At 40.2% G+C, this 17,591-nt stretch overlaps 1 protein-coding gene across 5 annotated transcripts in view; it reads left to right on the top strand.

Moving 5' to 3' along the window:
* Positions 1-16,488, top strand: part of LOC129727898 (uncharacterized) — a 126,983-nt gene extending 110,495 nt beyond the window's left edge. For 3 of the 5 annotated variants that reach the window (XM_055686168.1, XM_055686166.1, XM_055686167.1), the window contains 9 exons: positions 8,297-8,847; positions 9,160-9,288; positions 9,962-10,459; positions 10,517-10,714; positions 10,772-14,508; positions 14,576-14,710; positions 14,774-14,970; positions 15,033-15,344; positions 15,409-16,488. In XM_055686168.1, coding sequence (XP_055542143.1) covers positions 8,336-8,847; positions 9,160-9,288; positions 9,962-10,459; positions 10,517-10,714; positions 10,772-14,508; positions 14,576-14,710; positions 14,774-14,970; positions 15,033-15,344; positions 15,409-15,684 — 5,994 coding nt within the window. In that variant the 5' untranslated portion in view covers positions 8,297-8,335 and the 3' untranslated portion in view covers positions 15,685-16,488. Of the gene's footprint in view, positions 1-7,751; positions 8,159-8,296; positions 8,848-9,159; positions 9,289-9,961; positions 10,460-10,516; positions 10,715-10,771; positions 14,509-14,575; positions 14,711-14,773; positions 14,971-15,032; positions 15,345-15,408 lie in introns of those variants that run through there. The other 2 variants (XM_055686169.1, XM_055686170.1) reach the window with 2 other exon arrangements.
* Positions 16,489-17,591: the final 1,103 nt, after the last annotated feature.

Genomic DNA, 17,591 nt, shown 5'->3' with positions numbered 1-17,591 from the left:
ATGGTAGACATGAGTATGAAGGTCGAAATTCTGCTGTGATGTCTTACCATAACCGTCTTCTTCAAGGCGTTACATCCTTGTTAATAAAGTGTTGTGAATTTTTTTAAACAGACTCAGCATCGTGAGCAGAACGTGCCGAACTTTTCTGTTTGAAATCGGATTTGTTTCGTATATAACGCTTGTTATGCACAGTATTAACAAATCGTAATATACATCACACTGCTATGCATTTGCAGCAGCATCAAACCGCAGTTGCAGTTTATTAATAAACATTAATTATGCTCTTCCAAAAACATTTAGTAGCCTTGAAAAAGGCCGATTGCTGCAATTATAATTTTCATTCAATTATTGCATATATGCTTCATGGTCAGATATACCTGCTACAACTGCTACGCTATTCGTAGCCATGCCACAGTTGTGGCCGCTATACGCTGCCATTAGTATCCGCTATCCCTGCATCAGCTGGCCCCAGTGATGCCACATATACAGATTTATCTGCATTTATACAGATTTCTTGCGTATTTTTAATACAGATATCTGCATATACAGATTGCAGATTTTCTGAAAATAATACAGATTTATACAGATTTTTTTTGGTTTTCATGGGGTCGAGCTTCTTGATAGAGATGAAAAACAAAAATTTACTCAAATGCGGTTCAGAGTGTCGGAGGTTTCACTATATTCATATGCTACGCATAAACGTGTGCATGAATGAGTCACGGGATAAATGTTAAACAAGCTATAATGCATTTTTTTTTTCAAGAAGGATATGTCTAGTACATATGCAGATTTTTATACAGATTTTTTTAAATTTTACCAAGGTGACAAGATTTTTGGAGCTCTTAAATACAGACGAAAATGTGGCATCACTGGCTGGCCCAGCTGCTATCGATACTGAGATCAGCTGCAACTAGTGTGCTATCCATTGCTACGCCACAACTGTGGCCGCTATCCGCTATCGCTGGTATCCACTGCACTGCTACTGCTGCTGCTAAGGGATGACTGCTGTTGTCGCTGTCTAGAACTATTATGAGCGGCTTCGGCTGAAACAGGCTCTTATATAGGCCAAATAGCATGTTTTCAATTGCAAGCAGAGTTGCCACATATTCATCTGTACTGAGAGCTACAAAAATCTTCTTCATCTGTACAATTTCCGGGAAAAATCTGTACCACTGGCCCAGTTTCATTTTCTATGTTAAAAAAAAAACAGCTTTAACGTGAATTGTTTAGAGGGAACCGTAACTGCGTTGACTCAGTTTTAATTCCAAACTACTAGCTTGATTTTCAACAAAACTCTTGCACACTTGAAGTAGGGCTCAGTAATGCATACTACCGAGCCATTGCGGTTCAATCTCCCAAATTCAGCCAAAAAACAATGAAACCCACATTTCAGCAACACTACCGGTATTTTGTGCAAACATTTCAGTTTAGTTAAATCGAGATTTACTTGTGTGAACAAAAAAAAAATCGAGATTTACGAAAAAATGTAACAGCTGCCATTTTTTAACCGAGTAGAGTGGTGCCATTCTCGGCAGCGAATTTCCGAGATTTGGCAGTAGACTAAGTGCGTGTATTGCAAGATCGCATTCATTGTATTGTTGCAGAGTCGGTCAAAAAGTTTTGTCTAATCTTTTCTAACCATTTAAAAAATCTGTACTTATCTGTACTTTTTCTCGAAACCTGTAATCTGTACGGTACAGAATCTGTACCGAAAAACTGAGAAAATCTGTACCTTTTTTAGATAAATCTGTACAGTTGGCAACAGTGATTGCAAGGTATATGATTCTGTCGACCGTGCTTGGGAAGCAATCATATCGACCAATCAGAGGTCGAATTTTTCGTTTTGACAAGGCTTGACTATTTGCAATAGTACAATAGTGTGAATAATAAATTTACAATTATCTTCATTTGGGAAAAATCTTAGAAGATTTTCCAATCTATTGCTGCAAAAACGAAGGAAATCCATCGAATACTAACCGATTTATTAGCAATTGAAATTGGACATATTTTTCACATTTTTCGGTTTTAGATTTTCATTTCACATCCCTATGTAGCCGAACTTCCTGAGAGAAGTATTCTACTTCAAAAATGTCTAAACTAACATATGAAAAGGGCTGCAGTTTTCGAATCACTTTTCTAATTCGCATTTCTTATATAAAAACATTGAGAATAGTGAACTTGCTTCAGAACTCCCATAATGAATTTCGTTCCAACTCAATCAGATGTTGGCATCTGGACATCCTCTCAGAATGACTAAAACTTTGTGGGTGTTTAGGCCATACTAAACTGAACAACTTTGCATAGTTCATTTCGAAAAAAATTTCTAGCATTTGTAAGGGGCTGAAGTTTTTTAATCTTTCTACTAAACCGATTTATCTAAATAATGACAAGAGCAGAGAAAAGTTATCGGGAAATGAGAAAGTTATCAACATTTTCTAGAAAAAATTTAAAAACTTGAATTTGAATACTATTTTGAAAAATACTGTTGTATAACCATAAAAATAATTTGTTTTTTTTTAATATGCATCTCAGATTTCTTTCAACATAAGTTTATAGGCAGATAATTTAATTGACTCTTTCCTTTTTCCCATGACTGACCTTTTTGAAATATTTAGAAGAGCTTTAAGCAAACAAAATTATCTATCTAAAAAACTTAAGTAGAAAAAAGACTGATTTGATCGTTCCTTTTAAATCACTTTTTGTTTTTCAAATCTCTTATTTTTCAGTGTAGGATTTCAAATCAAATTTTTCCAATTGAAAATTCAGACAATGTGGCGTTCAGTAGCATAAAAACCTAATACTCTTCACATGAAAAAGTGTTTGTTAGGAAAAAAAAGTTGAAAAGGGTTGTTTATGAGACACGACCGCAAGTTTAACGTAGAATTATGACTGCATGTCTTATGTCAATGTATTTGTTGCAATAGATTAGGGGATACACTTGATTCTGAATAATCAATTTGACGGTAAATTTAAGTAATCCTTCTTCAACACTCTCTCTAACGAAAAGACTACGATAGACTACCTCGTATCGTTAAGCTTATGTCATTTACTTTTATCCAACACTATGGAAATTATTTTCTCTGAAAAGAATGTGGCGGCCCTAGAGATATTCAAAGTGGTAACAGAGGCATTTAGATATCAGTTCGTTGTGTTGTGTTTCAGGATTTGGAAGTTACAACCATGGATTTCAAACAGCATCTGGGGTCGATTGCATTTGGGCATCATTTTGATTGTATTGGGAGGTATTCGGTTATTTTTGGTCGTTTTCCAAAAACCGGAAGGCACCATCTTGAACTTCAAAATGGCACCTGGAGTCAATTTTTTCCTGGAGTTATTAGCATTTGAAATTGGATATTTTTGATAATTCAATTTGCTCCCCTATCGCAGAATTTAGCCGTAAGAAGTAATTCTACGTCAAAAGTTTTGACTTAAAGAGTGTCTATTTTCAAATGTTTAAAGGGGTTAAGGGTTTTAAGCAACAAAATTGTTTTTTGGTGAAAAAAGGGAGATGATCGTTTTTCAAATAGCTTTTTTTAAATCGATGTTTTTTAGAGTAGTATCTCAATTTTCGATATTTTTAAATTTAAATTCAGACAGTTTGCTAAAAACCGTAATTTGGAGAAATCAACTCATGAAAAAAAAATTAAAAACTTAAGACCTTTCCATATGGGTCATTCCATACAAAGTGTACATGCTACTTGGACACGACCATCACAGATTTTGCTCGAAATTGGGGGAATTATTCATCTACTGTCTCTTTGGAAAAAATCCAAATTTTGGTGTCGATTGGAATACCCCCGGTCTGTAGGACCCCCCTCTTTATTGCAAATTCGTATTTTTTTTTTAATATTTATAGACGAGAAAACCCGAAAAATAGTGAAAGGTGAAGTTTGAAGAAAATAAACCAAGGAATCCAGAAAAAAATATTATTGTTGACCAGAAGCGTTGACAGATAGATTATTTTTGTATTTCAAAATTAAATTTGCATTTTTCGGCAAATGCAGCTAATCTTATTTTAAATTTGATGATTTCATCGTATTTTTTGGAAAATTTTACGTGAGAAACACTTATCAACCCGTGGTAATATGAGCCAATCTCGAGATATAGCATTTTTACGAACACAGTTTTGAATTTTCCTAATTAATTTTTCGTAAATATGTAATATCTCGAGATTGGCTCATATTACCACGGGGTGGTAAGTGCTTCTTACGTAGAATTTTCCAAGAAATACGATGAAACCATCAAATTTAAAATAAAATTAACTGCATTGGCCGAAAAATGCAAATTTAATTTTAAAATACAAAAATAATCTATCTGGCAACACTTCCGATCAAAAACAATATTTTTTTCTGGATTCCTTGGTTATATCTCGAGATTGGCTCAGATTACCTCGGGATGATAGTTGCTTTTTTGTAAAATTTGAAATAATTCAATTTAAAATAAAAATGGCTGCATTTGCCGAAAAATGTAAATTTAGTTTTCAAATACAAAAATAATTTATCTGGCAACACTTACGGTCAAAACTTTTATTTTTTCTGGATTCCTTGGTTTATTTTCTTCAAAAATCATCTATCAGTATTTTTCGGACATTTTACGTCTATGAATTGTAAGAAAAAGGAAAAAGAGATTTTTGACAAAAAATGCGTGACTTTGCAATAAACAGGAGAGTCCCACAAAGCGAGGGGTATTCCAATCGACACCAAATTTGGGATTTTTCCAAAGTGACAGTAGATGAATAATTCCTCCAATTTTGAGCAAAATCTGTGATGGTCGTGTCCAAGTTTGTGCTTTTTCGTGGTCACTTCGTATGGAATGACCCATATGTAAGTGTTGATAACTTCTTTGTTGCTTCGTTTAGTGGCGCCTGCACCTACACACACAAAGTTTTATTAAATTTTGAAAGAGGGCTGCCAGCCACCTCATGCAGTTGGTGCGAAATAATTCATATATGACATTTATGACATTTATGACATTTATGACATTTATGATATTTAGGACATTTATGACAAATATTCATTTATGACATTTGTGAGACTTGTGACATTTGTGACATTTATGACATTTTTGACATTTATTTGACATTAATGACATTTATTACATTCGATATTAATGACATTAATTACATTAGCGACATTTTTAACAAATATACATTTGTAAGGTTTGTGACAATTGTGACATTTATGACATTTATTACATTTACTACATAATGACAGTAATGATATTTATGACATTTATGACATTTATGACATTTATGTCATTTATGACATCTATGACATTTATGACATCTATGACATTTATGACATTTATGACATTTATGACATTTATGACATTTATGACATTAATGACATTAATGACATCAATGACATTAATGACATTAATGACATTAATGACATTAATGACATTAATGACATTAATGACATTAATGACATTAATGACATTAATGACATTAATGACATTAATGACATTAATGACATTTTTGACATTTTTGGCATTTATGACATTTATGACATTTATGACATTTATGACATTTATGACATTTATGACATTTATGACATTTATGAAATTTATGACATTTATGACATTTATGACATTTATGACATTTATGACATTTATGACCTTTATGACATTTATGACATTTATGACATTTATGACATTTATGATATTTATGACATTTATGATATTTATGACATTTTTTACTAAGGGATCAAAGCGTTTGATGAAAAAATGTGAAATATGAGAATATTGAAGAGATATGAAGGTTAACAGAGAGCAACCTAAACTATTGACTACACTGGTCACTGGTGTGGGCTTTGAGCTTGAACTGGGAAAAATAAAAGATTATAGCTTATTAACCATTCCTGTAGATTTTGGTGCCCTTAGCGACCAACATTTTTTTAGAGACTTAAATGAGTTTTCTCGTAAACATAACGTTGAAGAGACGCGTTGACGCATTTTGTCAATAGCTAGGGGCACCAAAGTTCACAGGAATGAATAAAAAGCTATAATCTTCCTGGGGCGATTATTTTGAGCGTTAAGGCAGCATTTTTTCGCATTTGTCGATCAGTGCTATCAGGTAGCAAAATGGTAATAGAAAACAGTGATTTAGCGTGCTCATTTGTGGACATGATTCATATGACGAAAGATAACAGAAGAGAACAACATAAAGATGAAGTGTTTTCCCGCTTGCATTAGTAATACCGCGTACCGTGCAACGCACGTGCTTTTCAAATAAACCGTTGCCTAGTTCAGTGGGGTGGCAATTGATATCGACTTTTAGAATTTCGTTTATCAGTAGGTCTTAAAAGCCTCGTGCTGCAGCCTCTATCCCAGAACCATGTATACTCCTAAAACTTATTTTCCATGGGCAGACAAACAGACATTCAAAGCAACTTTCCGTTGGATAGTCTTAAATAATATATATATATATATATATATATATATATATATATATATATATATATATATATATATATATATATATATATATATATATATATATATATATATATATATATATATATATATATATATATATATATATATATATATTCACGACATTCATTCGCCGGAATAAAGTGCTGATATTAGACACCTTGTTTCCCGTAAAAAATAACAAAGACGACCGAATTGCAGTGAAATAAGTAGCAACAAAAAAAGAGCGTAGACACTACCTGCATAATCAATAACGATGAAACGTGCCTAACAACTAGTTCGGGATATTGTCACGACTGTATGAATTATCATTAAACCATATGGATTATAATCCGTTTATGGTTATTGATTATTATTATTATTTGCATGAGTGATCTATTCCACCCCGATTCATCTAATAGGACCTTAGAGAATTCTCGAACTCATTTCATGAAGTAAATGGTAGAAATTCTACTAAAAGCTGTGAATGTGAATTGATTGTCTGTTGCGGACATTGAGATTTGCTATGCTTATAACAATAATATTTGTGATGTGAAGAATGTTTTTTGTCTATGGTTTAACGGATCATGCGTCATCGCTTTTAGAATCAGGAATTGCATTGAAATTAAAACAACTGGTAAAGCTTCCTGTTACCTACGATAACAATTAAACTCTGATTGAACTATTTTTGTTCTTTTTTCAATATAATATATCTCGGTAATTCGATACTGGTAACATCTGGAACGCCTGTTTGTGATCTATCTTGCCTTGTGCTAATTGTTTCTGTCATTCAGAATACAAAGACGGTTTTCGATATGATATGAATAAACTAGTTTTTTTTTATTAAATACAGTTTCTACGGCTTTCGCAATACAAAACGGTGCAGACGGATATATTAAGCCAAAACAAGTTTTAGCTTTGCTCTGCTTAAATTTGGGACAATTATATCCGAAGTTTTACATGCGAGAAAAATACATTATTTTCGATTCAAAACATACTTAAGTTACTCAATTAAGAATAAATATTGAAACGTTTTATGGGATTATGTAAAAATTAGAGACCTTTTATCATTATGACAAACTAACTTTTGATTCACCCTCTTTGCCCTGCTACCTGATTAGCTCTTTTCCCGGCATTGCTTTCCTTCAAGTCTTTCTCACCTTTCCACCGGTTGGCTGAAATGTGTGTAGTGGAAGTCGCCCGAGGCTGTCGTTACCGGCCGGCAGGCCGACGGCGGTGGCGGCGAGTGGTGGTTGCGACGGCAGCAGCAACGACCTGGTCTCGTCGCCCCTGGGCAGGGTAAAGGAGTGCAGCGAAAAAAATATTTTCGCAAGTCTTTCCCGTTCCTTTCTGGAGTGCAGATCGTTTCGTGTTTTAGTCTGAACGTGATCGCGACCGGGCACATACGAGAGTCGGTTTCCTATTAGTCACACTGTTGCAAGTCGTGGCACAAGGAGTGATTTAAGGTATTTAAGAGCGAAACCGCGAGTGCGAGACAGATGAGAACTTGTTCTGTGGGGGCTGCTCGTGTCGGTATTTGGAGCACAGTGACAGCGGCAGCAGCAGTGGTGTGGATCGTACGTGCGTTTTGTCCGGTGACGTCACCTGCAATGTTGGGGCGTACCGCAGGACTCTAGACATGCACCGTTGATAGTGTCGTACGTTTATACGTAGGTTACCTAATACGACCGACGAGTGAATTAAGAAGCCGGTTCACCGGATACAGCGCGCCTAGACGCAATATAAGGTATCGAATAACGTTTCAGGCCCATTGTTTATTCTACGGCGGAACTGATCGCGTCACTAACTGACGCTTAAGCCGCGTGATTCATGCGGTTGGAGTGACTTTTTGTAATGTTTGTTTTTTTCCTTCTCTCTTTTTTAGAATTACAGTGTTGGATCGCACGACGCCTTAGTGATCGCAATGGACGAATCGACGTCGTCCAACAATGACCATTCCGCAGCCGCGGGAGATAGCTATGCTTTTAGAAATGAAATATCCCTCTCTATTGGAGACGAGGATCACAACTCGGGAACCAACAGTACCGCAATTCCAACTCCATCGCCTCGGCATGTCGAGATCCCTGTGGACAACAGCGAGTACACAGCCTTGAAGGACAGTGGTAAAAAGGATGATGGTAAAATGAACGGATTGGATAATCCGGCGTTCGAGCCGGAGAAGGATAAACGGCCGCTCAGTTCGTTTGGCCATTCGGGGGAAAAGTCGCTCAGCGCAAGCTCGATCAATGGGAAACTGTCCGGGGAGAAACCGATGGCGGAGGCCGTCAATCTGGAGTTATTGAATATGTCCAAACCGGCCAACGGGCACCAGAATGGAGCGGAAGCTCTACCGGTGAAGAAGGATACGGAGGTTGATATTGGAGACCCCTACGACGAGTACTTTGTCCCGGTTAACGAACATCGGAAATACATGAGGTAAAGTTTTTTTTTGTTTATGTAAGGTTTTTTCCGTACACAGGTTGCAACGAAAAAAAGATTTTATCCAACATAAAGGTACCTAATCGGAGAAAATGTGAAATCAAAAGTGGATCATTTTGATCAAATTCTTAATTCATTTGTCCACTCACTCACGTCACCAAACACGGTCGCCATTCTACTACTACTACTACTACTACTACTACTTTCACCGCTATTACTACTATCACTACTATCACAACTACTACTACTACCACCACCACAACTGCCTTTCATAATCGGTTCCTTAAACGTCTATCGTAAAATATCTAGCGTTTCGTTTCAAAAACCACGCCGTCAAGGGTACATCCATCAAGACCACGGTGTAGACTACACCGGTCACTCGGTCAATGAGCCGGCGCACGGAACAGTGGACTATAAACAGTGGACCAAGATCACGAGGTACCCCCTTGTTCTCTCTCTTACACCATCTATTGTCCTGCAGATTCAGAGCTGCAGTCATTAACCCCTCATCACCTATAAAGTAAAATGATTAGCTACCACACCTAATACAAGCTCGGGGTTGTGATGGCGCAAAGTGCTTAACATTGGCCGCTGAAATCCGCAAAAAAACTAATCTCTATGTTGTCCACGTCCTCAGCTCGATTAACCTTACTCCAGAACTCTAGGGTGAATTCTAAATTTTATTGCATCCTAATCCCAGCATCACCTGCAATCGATCGATCCCTGATGGGGTGTACCTCGCTCGTTCAGCTTCGCCCTAAACTATGTATTCTAACCACTCTGGAGCCGTAATTTTCGATGTTTAGGAAATGCTTATCTCCTGTGTAAAAACGTGCTGCAGCAGGTACACAACAAATAACGCTTTTTATCGGCCAAGGAACAACCTCAGTTATGCAAGTACCGCATGTAATGCACCCACCAATTCAATATTTAAATGAACCGCAGCGATGTACTAACTCCGTACTAGTGTTGGAAAGTGTCGATCATATTTCTTAGTATGTAAATACCCGATCTATAAAAAAAACTTCGCTGCTGACCTGTACATATGTCATAACGTTAAGCTGCGGGCCGCGTGTTGCGCTGGTAATAATCTGTTTATTCGCTTTTCTAGAGGGGAGAAGCTGTATGTAACCAAGGACAAACGGGACAAGAAAAAGAAGAATTGGCTTTGTTGGCTGCTCGGGCTAGGCGTGCTGCTGGCCGTAATAATAGTCGCTATTTTAGCCGGATCGGGTGTAATATTCAACGAAAACCCAACCCCTGTTGAATCGAGAAACTTTGATCCCAATCGTGTTGCCGCTGCCGGAATACTGGGATCTGGTGGATCGGCGAGTAATGAAACGGGAACGACACAATATCCGGCAACACCGGGTCCGCCAGGATCGACGGTTCCGCCAATGCCACCGACCACCGAGGAAAACATTGTTTACGTACCAAATACGATCGAGGGTCAGATTACGCTGTCCAATCTAGAGTTCTTGGACGACTATCGTAACCCGAACAGTTCGGCTTACAGTACGCTGGTGGCGGAACTGGAAGAGGAGATACGAGAGAGCTTGAACGTTCCGGAGTCACGCGAGGAGTTGTTTGTTAAGATTATGAACTTGAAGTGAGTTGAGTTGAGATATTTAATGGAATTTATAAGTTTAATTCTCAATTTTGACAGACCTGGATCAGTTGTTGTGGATTATCGCGTGAGCTGGGATAATTTAAAGTCACCTCTTACAGTTGACACTTTGAAGGATCGACTGATGAACTACCTCTCGAGAAATCAGCAGTACCTGAGCACCTACATTGTTCCAGTGAATACGATTCGTGTTGCCAGATTACCCGATATGTGCTGGACAGCGCCTGAGGAAATGAAGTAAGTGTTCCTTTTTATAATAGATAGATAAGATCTGAAGTATTGTTTTTTTTCCAGTTGTGAATCCGGTTGTAAGTTTAACGCCCGGCTAGGAGATTTTGTTTGCACATGTCCGAACGGAATGCGCTTGAACAATGATGACGGAAAGACCTGTTACACACCCGTTCCACAGCTTTCGACTGAACGTGCTGCTGAGCCGGAACCAGAACCAACAAGCGAACCTGAACCGAAGCCTGCTCGAGAGCCATCTAGCGAACCGGAGCCTTCCAGCTCACCTGAATCTTCCAGTGAACCGGAACCTTCGAGCTCACCCGAGCCTGAACCGTCAAGTCACGCACCTTCCGCTGAATCTGAGCCTGTAAGTGAACCGGAACCGAAGAGCGAGCCGGAACCCACGAGTGAACCGGAACCTAAGAGTGAACCGGAACCAGCAAGCGAACCAGAGCCTTCAAGCTCACCGGAGCCAGAACCCTCTAGTTCTCCCGAACCGGAACCTTCTAGTGAACCGGAACCGTCAAGTGGGCCGGAGGTTTCAAGCTCAACAGCCAAAACCACAACGAAGTCAGAAAGCTCTGGAAAACTGGTATTTGAACCTACACCAGAACCTGCTAGCGAGCCAGAACCGACAAGTGAACCGGAACCCGCCAGCGAACCCGAGCCTGCTAGCGAGCCAGAGCCCGCAAGTGAACCAGAACCTACCAGTGAACCTGAACCTGCCAGCGAACCGGAACCATCAAGTGAACCCGAGAAATCATCCTCCAACCAGTCGGCGAAACTGCAAATCACTGGTGTCCCGTCCTCCTCTACTGCTGAACCCGAACCAGTTAGTGAACCGGAACCAGCCAGCGAGCCAGAGCCCAGTAGTGAACCAGAACCCAGCAGCGAACCCGAACCCAGTAGTGAGCCAGAACCAACCGGTGAACCAAACCCGAAAAGTGAAGTAGAGCAGATCAAATCCACAACTTTGGAAACAACAAGCGTCCGAGGCACGACAATATCCGCTGGAATTGACCTTTACAAACTGCAGTCAACCACCGAGCATCAAACTTCCCAAAGCACAACCACCAATAAGTTGGAGGAAGAACACACCAAGCCTGATTTCATGATCGTCGATGAAAACGCCACAAAGCACTCCAGCGGTGCGGAACTGATCGTATCCACATCTCCGAAATTGATCTTCGAAACGCCAGCTCCGGTTACGGAAATGATCGAAGATGACACTCCACAACCAACGGTCGGATCCTACCTGATAGCCGGTAAAACCAACAAAACTCCCATTCGCGAGCCCACAAACGTTTTCGATGCGCGATCGTTGGAGAATAATGAAACCGAAACGAGCAGCAGCTCGGTGTACGCCACGTCCAGCCCGATTCAGCTGGAAAAATGGCGTGAATCGACCAGTTTCTCTACCTCTACGGAATCGCTAGAGAAGCAAAGAGTACACGATGAGGACATGTCTCCGTTCTTACCAAACTTTGATGCCGCTAGAGCTAAAACTCCACGCACCTACGCGGTCACAGAAGCGTTGATGGAAGCCGATACAGCTCCTTCGATTCTTCTTCACGCGGACCAATCCCCATTCCTACCGGAAATTGAAAACAACGCTAGTTTAGTGAATCGGCTTCATGAGGGACTGGACCGCCCAGATGGTGATGATGGTGATTTCCAGCAGCAGTATCTCGAGGTTTTGCCACTGTCCAAGGAGAGCGATCGCGGTGATTACAAGAAACAACTTGACGAAGGTGTTACCAAGACAGTTTATGTGGCGACAACCATCAGAACGTACATTCCAACAACCGATTCGGAAGAGATTCTGATCACAGCTGCTAGCTCTCGCAATGTTGTTGAACAAACGACTGACAGCGGTGAGGAACAGATGACCAGTGGTTCCACAGAGCGCGAGGTTGAGGAAACCACGGTTGGTAAAATAAACACTTCCACCGCTGTTATAACTTCTACTACTCAAAAAGCAGCCCGATTGGAGGAAGCTCCAGCTGAGACAGATGACGTTGAACTGACGACCGCACGAACTGAGGACGTTAAAATTTCACCAAAGCAACAGGTTGAAGAGTTTTCTGCAACCGAACAAGTTGAGGTCGATCCAACCACGGTGAAAGAAGAGCCGGTCGAAAAATCTACTTCTAACCCAACAAACGAAACCGTTGAAGTAGAAACGACAAAGCAAGAATTGCTGAATGATGCAACAACAACTCCTAAGCAAACCACAGAAGTCTCTTTGGCGAAGCTGGAACTAACCGAAGAGCGCGACGCAACTGATAAGAGTAATATCGAGGAAACCACTGTTGCCGACGAAGTAAAAGAGGAAAGTACTGAACCCCAACCGATGACTACAGTGGAGTCATCCACTAAAAAGGAAATAGAAGAAACAACTGTCCATGTAGTAGTCGTGAATTCCACGTCCTCAACAACAGAATCAGTCGTCAGTGGTAAGCTTTCGGAAGCCCCAGTTGAAACTAAAGAACCACTACCAACGACGACTACGACTACGACTACAACTACGACAACTACAACAACGTCGACAATCGCGAAGCAAGAACCCTCAAGCACAACCGAATCGCTACCATCATCCACAACTGCAGCAGCAGTTGGTGACGTTACCAAAAATGATGTCTACGAAAAAACCCTCCAGGATTTGGATGAAAACAACGACATAACCGAAAACGACCTCAAAGTCCTTCCACTTGGGAAAAAACCGCCACCTGGGCCGGACCCGTTAATACCGTCCGAATCGACTACCGCCGCTGGCCAGGATTCCACCTTCGAAACCACGACCGGTCATTTTTTAGGCAAAACGACGTTTCATTCGATTAGATCAGAACGCTCGAATGAAACGTCGGTAATCGGGGCCCGAAATTCTGAAGATAACAAAGACTATGATGAATTGGTAGCTGCTAGCGGTATGTTTTCGAAATGTGCGATCGGTCAGTTCGAGTGTACTAATGGGACCTCGATTAAGGATGGCAGTTCGTGCATCCAGAAGTCCGAGCGATGCGATTCGGTTGCACACTGTTCGGACAGCTCGGACGAGCAGGACTGCGAGAAGTTGGGTTGCCCGGGACACTTCCAGTGTAATGATGGGTTTTGTCTAGCCCGGCAGCATGTTTGCGACGGTATTGTGCATTGTAACGACGGTAGCGATGAGTTGGAGTGCGAGCGGTGGGAGTGTAATTTTGATGAAATTCCGTGTAATTCTGGCGGAGGACGCGGTCCATGTTTGCCTGCGCAGTGGAAGTGTGATGGGTTGGAACAGTGTCCTAATGGGTCGGATGAATCGAACTGTCCGGACACCTGCACGAACGATGAGTATTTTTGTGTGAGACAACGCAAGTGTATTCCCGAGGCTTGGAAGTGCGACGGAAAGGCAGACTGTAGTGATGACGAAGACGAACGGTTATGCGATTGTCCGATGGACAGTTTCAAATGCAATGCGGGTGGTTGTGTGCCCAGTGATTCCGTATGTGATGGTAACCCACAATGTCCGGATCATTCCGACGAATGGGGCTGCTACAGTGTTCAGGGTGGAGTTCTCAAGGTTCGCGTGCAGTCACAACAGTTGGAGCCGGTGTGCGGAGATGGATGGACGGAAGATTTTTCGGACGCTGTCTGTGCCCAGTTAGGCTTCGCCAGTGGAAAGTCATTCTCGATCTCAAACGAAACCAGTGGACGATCGGTTTACCGATTGGGCAATGTGAGCGATGAAAGCTTACTGAAGAGCTTCGAATTAACTTCGGACTGTGCTTCCGGACTGGTGAAAATGGAATGCGAAGAATATCGTAAGCGTTTTTTTTGTTGTATCAAGCTGAGAACCTTTCAACAAAAAACTTTACCTCTTTAATACAGGTTGCGGCAGGGATAGGATTACGCCTTCATGGGATCAGCGGATAGATGGGGGAGTGAAATCCTACACCAACCAGCTTCCAAGCTTGGCACTAGTCTATAGTAATAATGCAGCTATTAGATGTACTGCAAATATAGGTAAGAATATGCGGTATGAACAACAAACAGATAAGCTAATCTTCAGTTTTGTACTTCCATTAGTATCTCCTCGATGGGCTATTGCCAGCTACTCGTGCATTATGGGCAAAACAGAATTCATCAACAGCCGAATCGTGAGTGAGTTGAAGTGGAAGCTATTTGCTGGAAACTCGCAGTTCAACGCTTCACTTGTCGATGGAGATGGAAAAGCCGACTCGTACCAAGTAGTGGATGTTCAAAACATCGTATTTTATCCACAGGTTTGTTACACACCTGTCCAGGATCGATCGTAGAGTAAAATTCTATTTTTTTCCACTTCCAGGCCAAGTACCGACAGTTCCTTTACACCGGTGATATTGTGTTACTCGAGTTGGCCAAACCACTCCGGTTGAATGAGATGGTCGGAAGTGCATGTCTGGCGGAGCATGCTGACATAGATCCCAAGCAAATATGTCTAACTGCTGGTTGGGGCAGTGATCCGTCGGATGTGGCCAGCACTGAACAGTATCTCAAGTATCTTTTAGTCCCAACAATGCCCACAAAAACCTGCAACTCTAGCTTACACTACAATGGATCATTAACTGATGGTACTATATGTGCCGGTTATCTTAGCGGAAATAAAACCACTTGCTATGTAAGAACTATTAACCAAAACTTAAACGATCAGCAATTCATAATTAAACCCTACTCTTCCACAGAACGATGAAGGAGCGCCATTGATGTGCTATGTCGAGCACAGCGAGCAGTGGCGCCTCGAAGGAATTCTCAGCTACCATGGAAATTGCGGCAAGCGACCACATCCGGCCATCTACAACTCGATTACCTCGAACGTCTCGACCTGGATTCGGAACACAGTCGGCAATGGTTTGATGTTTGAAAGCAGCCGTCATGATTCCGCCAGTACTGCCAGCAGTGCTGCCACAGCAGAATCCACCTCCATCAGCAGTGCACTGGCAGTTGAAAGCGAGCGATAATGGCGCGCCTTAATTCTTAGTTCGCTCGCGAAAACTTGTGTAAATATTGTGTGTATTATAAAGTGAAACTGTGTAGTACGAGAATGGTAGCGAAGCGAGATATGAACCATTCCAAGTTTGTATTTATAGATAGCAAGTAGTGGTATAATATGAGAGTATAATTCTGCGTTTCGATAGTACGGAGGGGATGTCTGATGAGAAAGAGAAACCTAGTCACAAAAGTCGATTATTTTGTGCCAATACCTGAAATGGACGAGAACAAACTCGGATTTTCATCAAATGAAAGCGAATCGCGGCGACAAACACAAACAAAAAACAATGAAATGTTTGGACTATTGTTTACGTTACCAATTTTGAAGCGATACTGGTGGAAGACATCGCAGCATCGGACACTAAATTTCGGTTTGTTTTTTTTTTTTCAGTTTTTATTCTGTTCTGTAACACTAAATATCATAATTTCCTTGTAAATATGATTTACGCTCCCTTAAAAATACTAGTGGTACTGAAGTGAAATGAACCTTGAAACATGAAATTAGTATACACAAGAAGATAAAATTGATTAGGAATGTTCGAATTGCAATCTTAGGGTATAGGAAAAACTTGAAAATTACCCTTATATAATAGTGTTACGATAGGATGATGTAATCTGCTTCGGTATTTGTACGATTGTAATCAATACTCAAAATTAAAATGAGAGGTAGAAATTTTGATGTTTTGAATAATTGAACTGGTTCTGTTGAGTAGTGTAAAGTTAGTTCGATAAGTTTTTACGGAATAATAAATCGTGAGAGTAGACAGTTTTAATCCAGTTTTTAATTAATAATACAGCCTTTGAAGAAATCCACCCATCACTTGTGTCAATATTCAATATCTATCTTAGAAATATTAGAAGCTAATCGAGGCTAAGGATGTTACTGATATCCACATTCGCATCCGTAAATGCACAACATCCGCATGAAAATTGACATCTGCATCCGCATCATCACGAGATATTACAAGCGAGAAAGTAGCCAAGTTGATGTTTATGAAAAATTTTAGAACAATTGAATTTTTTCTAAACCGCGATACTCATTTCAGCAATTTCATGCTGATTATGTTTTATCTGATTCTCCATACCTGTCCCTGTACCCAAATTCAAATATCCTCATTGCAACCATTTCAATTGCATTTTGTCCAAATTCCGATATTAATTTCTGTATCTCGATTTCAAAATCCACATCCAGATCAGCATCTGCAGATATCGCATCCGTAACTTTCCTGCAAGATAACCGATGCAACATGAAACTGTCAAACAGCGAAAATAATTGCATGTTTCCCGAGAGAGAGAAAGCAATATAAACAAAAAAGTGTGCACTTTGCAGGTGGTAATGTTATACATTTACTCAGACCACTAACCAGCATGGATGGGGAGACCATTCCATCATCTCAAATTTAATACTGATAAATCTGAGCAGCATTCCATGCCCTAATGAAGCTTTTTAAACATATTATATGGATGCTCGCGAAAATTTCAAGAGGTGATTTCCTGAACAACTCAATGGACTATACGGCATTGTGGAACTGTTAGATGTGACCTTTTCAAAAGCTGCTCGATAAATTACACTGTCAGTGGTTTTAAGGAAACTGTAATTTGGCCGTTAAATGCAGATATCTTCACTAATAAAAACTTGTTGTTGCTAAAAAACCGACGAACCAGACGCCAATCAATCGATAATGTCGAAAGCGTCGAAGACTATCGAGGCCGTTAAAATCGGACGTAAGCCAGCCCCGTAAGTAAATTAAAGAAGCCAAAACTAGACGAGATTTATGAGGATATGTTGGGTTATCTACATCGTGTTCAATAAATTTGGATACATTTCCATAATGATATGATATCACACTTTTAATTTCCGAGTATTTTTACTTCT

The sequence above is a fragment of the Wyeomyia smithii genome, chromosome 3, assembly GCF_029784165.1.
Source record: "Wyeomyia smithii strain HCP4-BCI-WySm-NY-G18 chromosome 3, ASM2978416v1, whole genome shotgun sequence".
Classification (NCBI taxonomy): Eukaryota; Metazoa; Arthropoda; class Insecta; order Diptera; family Culicidae; genus Wyeomyia; species Wyeomyia smithii.
The sequence above is the reverse complement of the archived record's forward strand: the minus strand, read 5'-3'. Positions and strand labels throughout refer to the sequence as shown.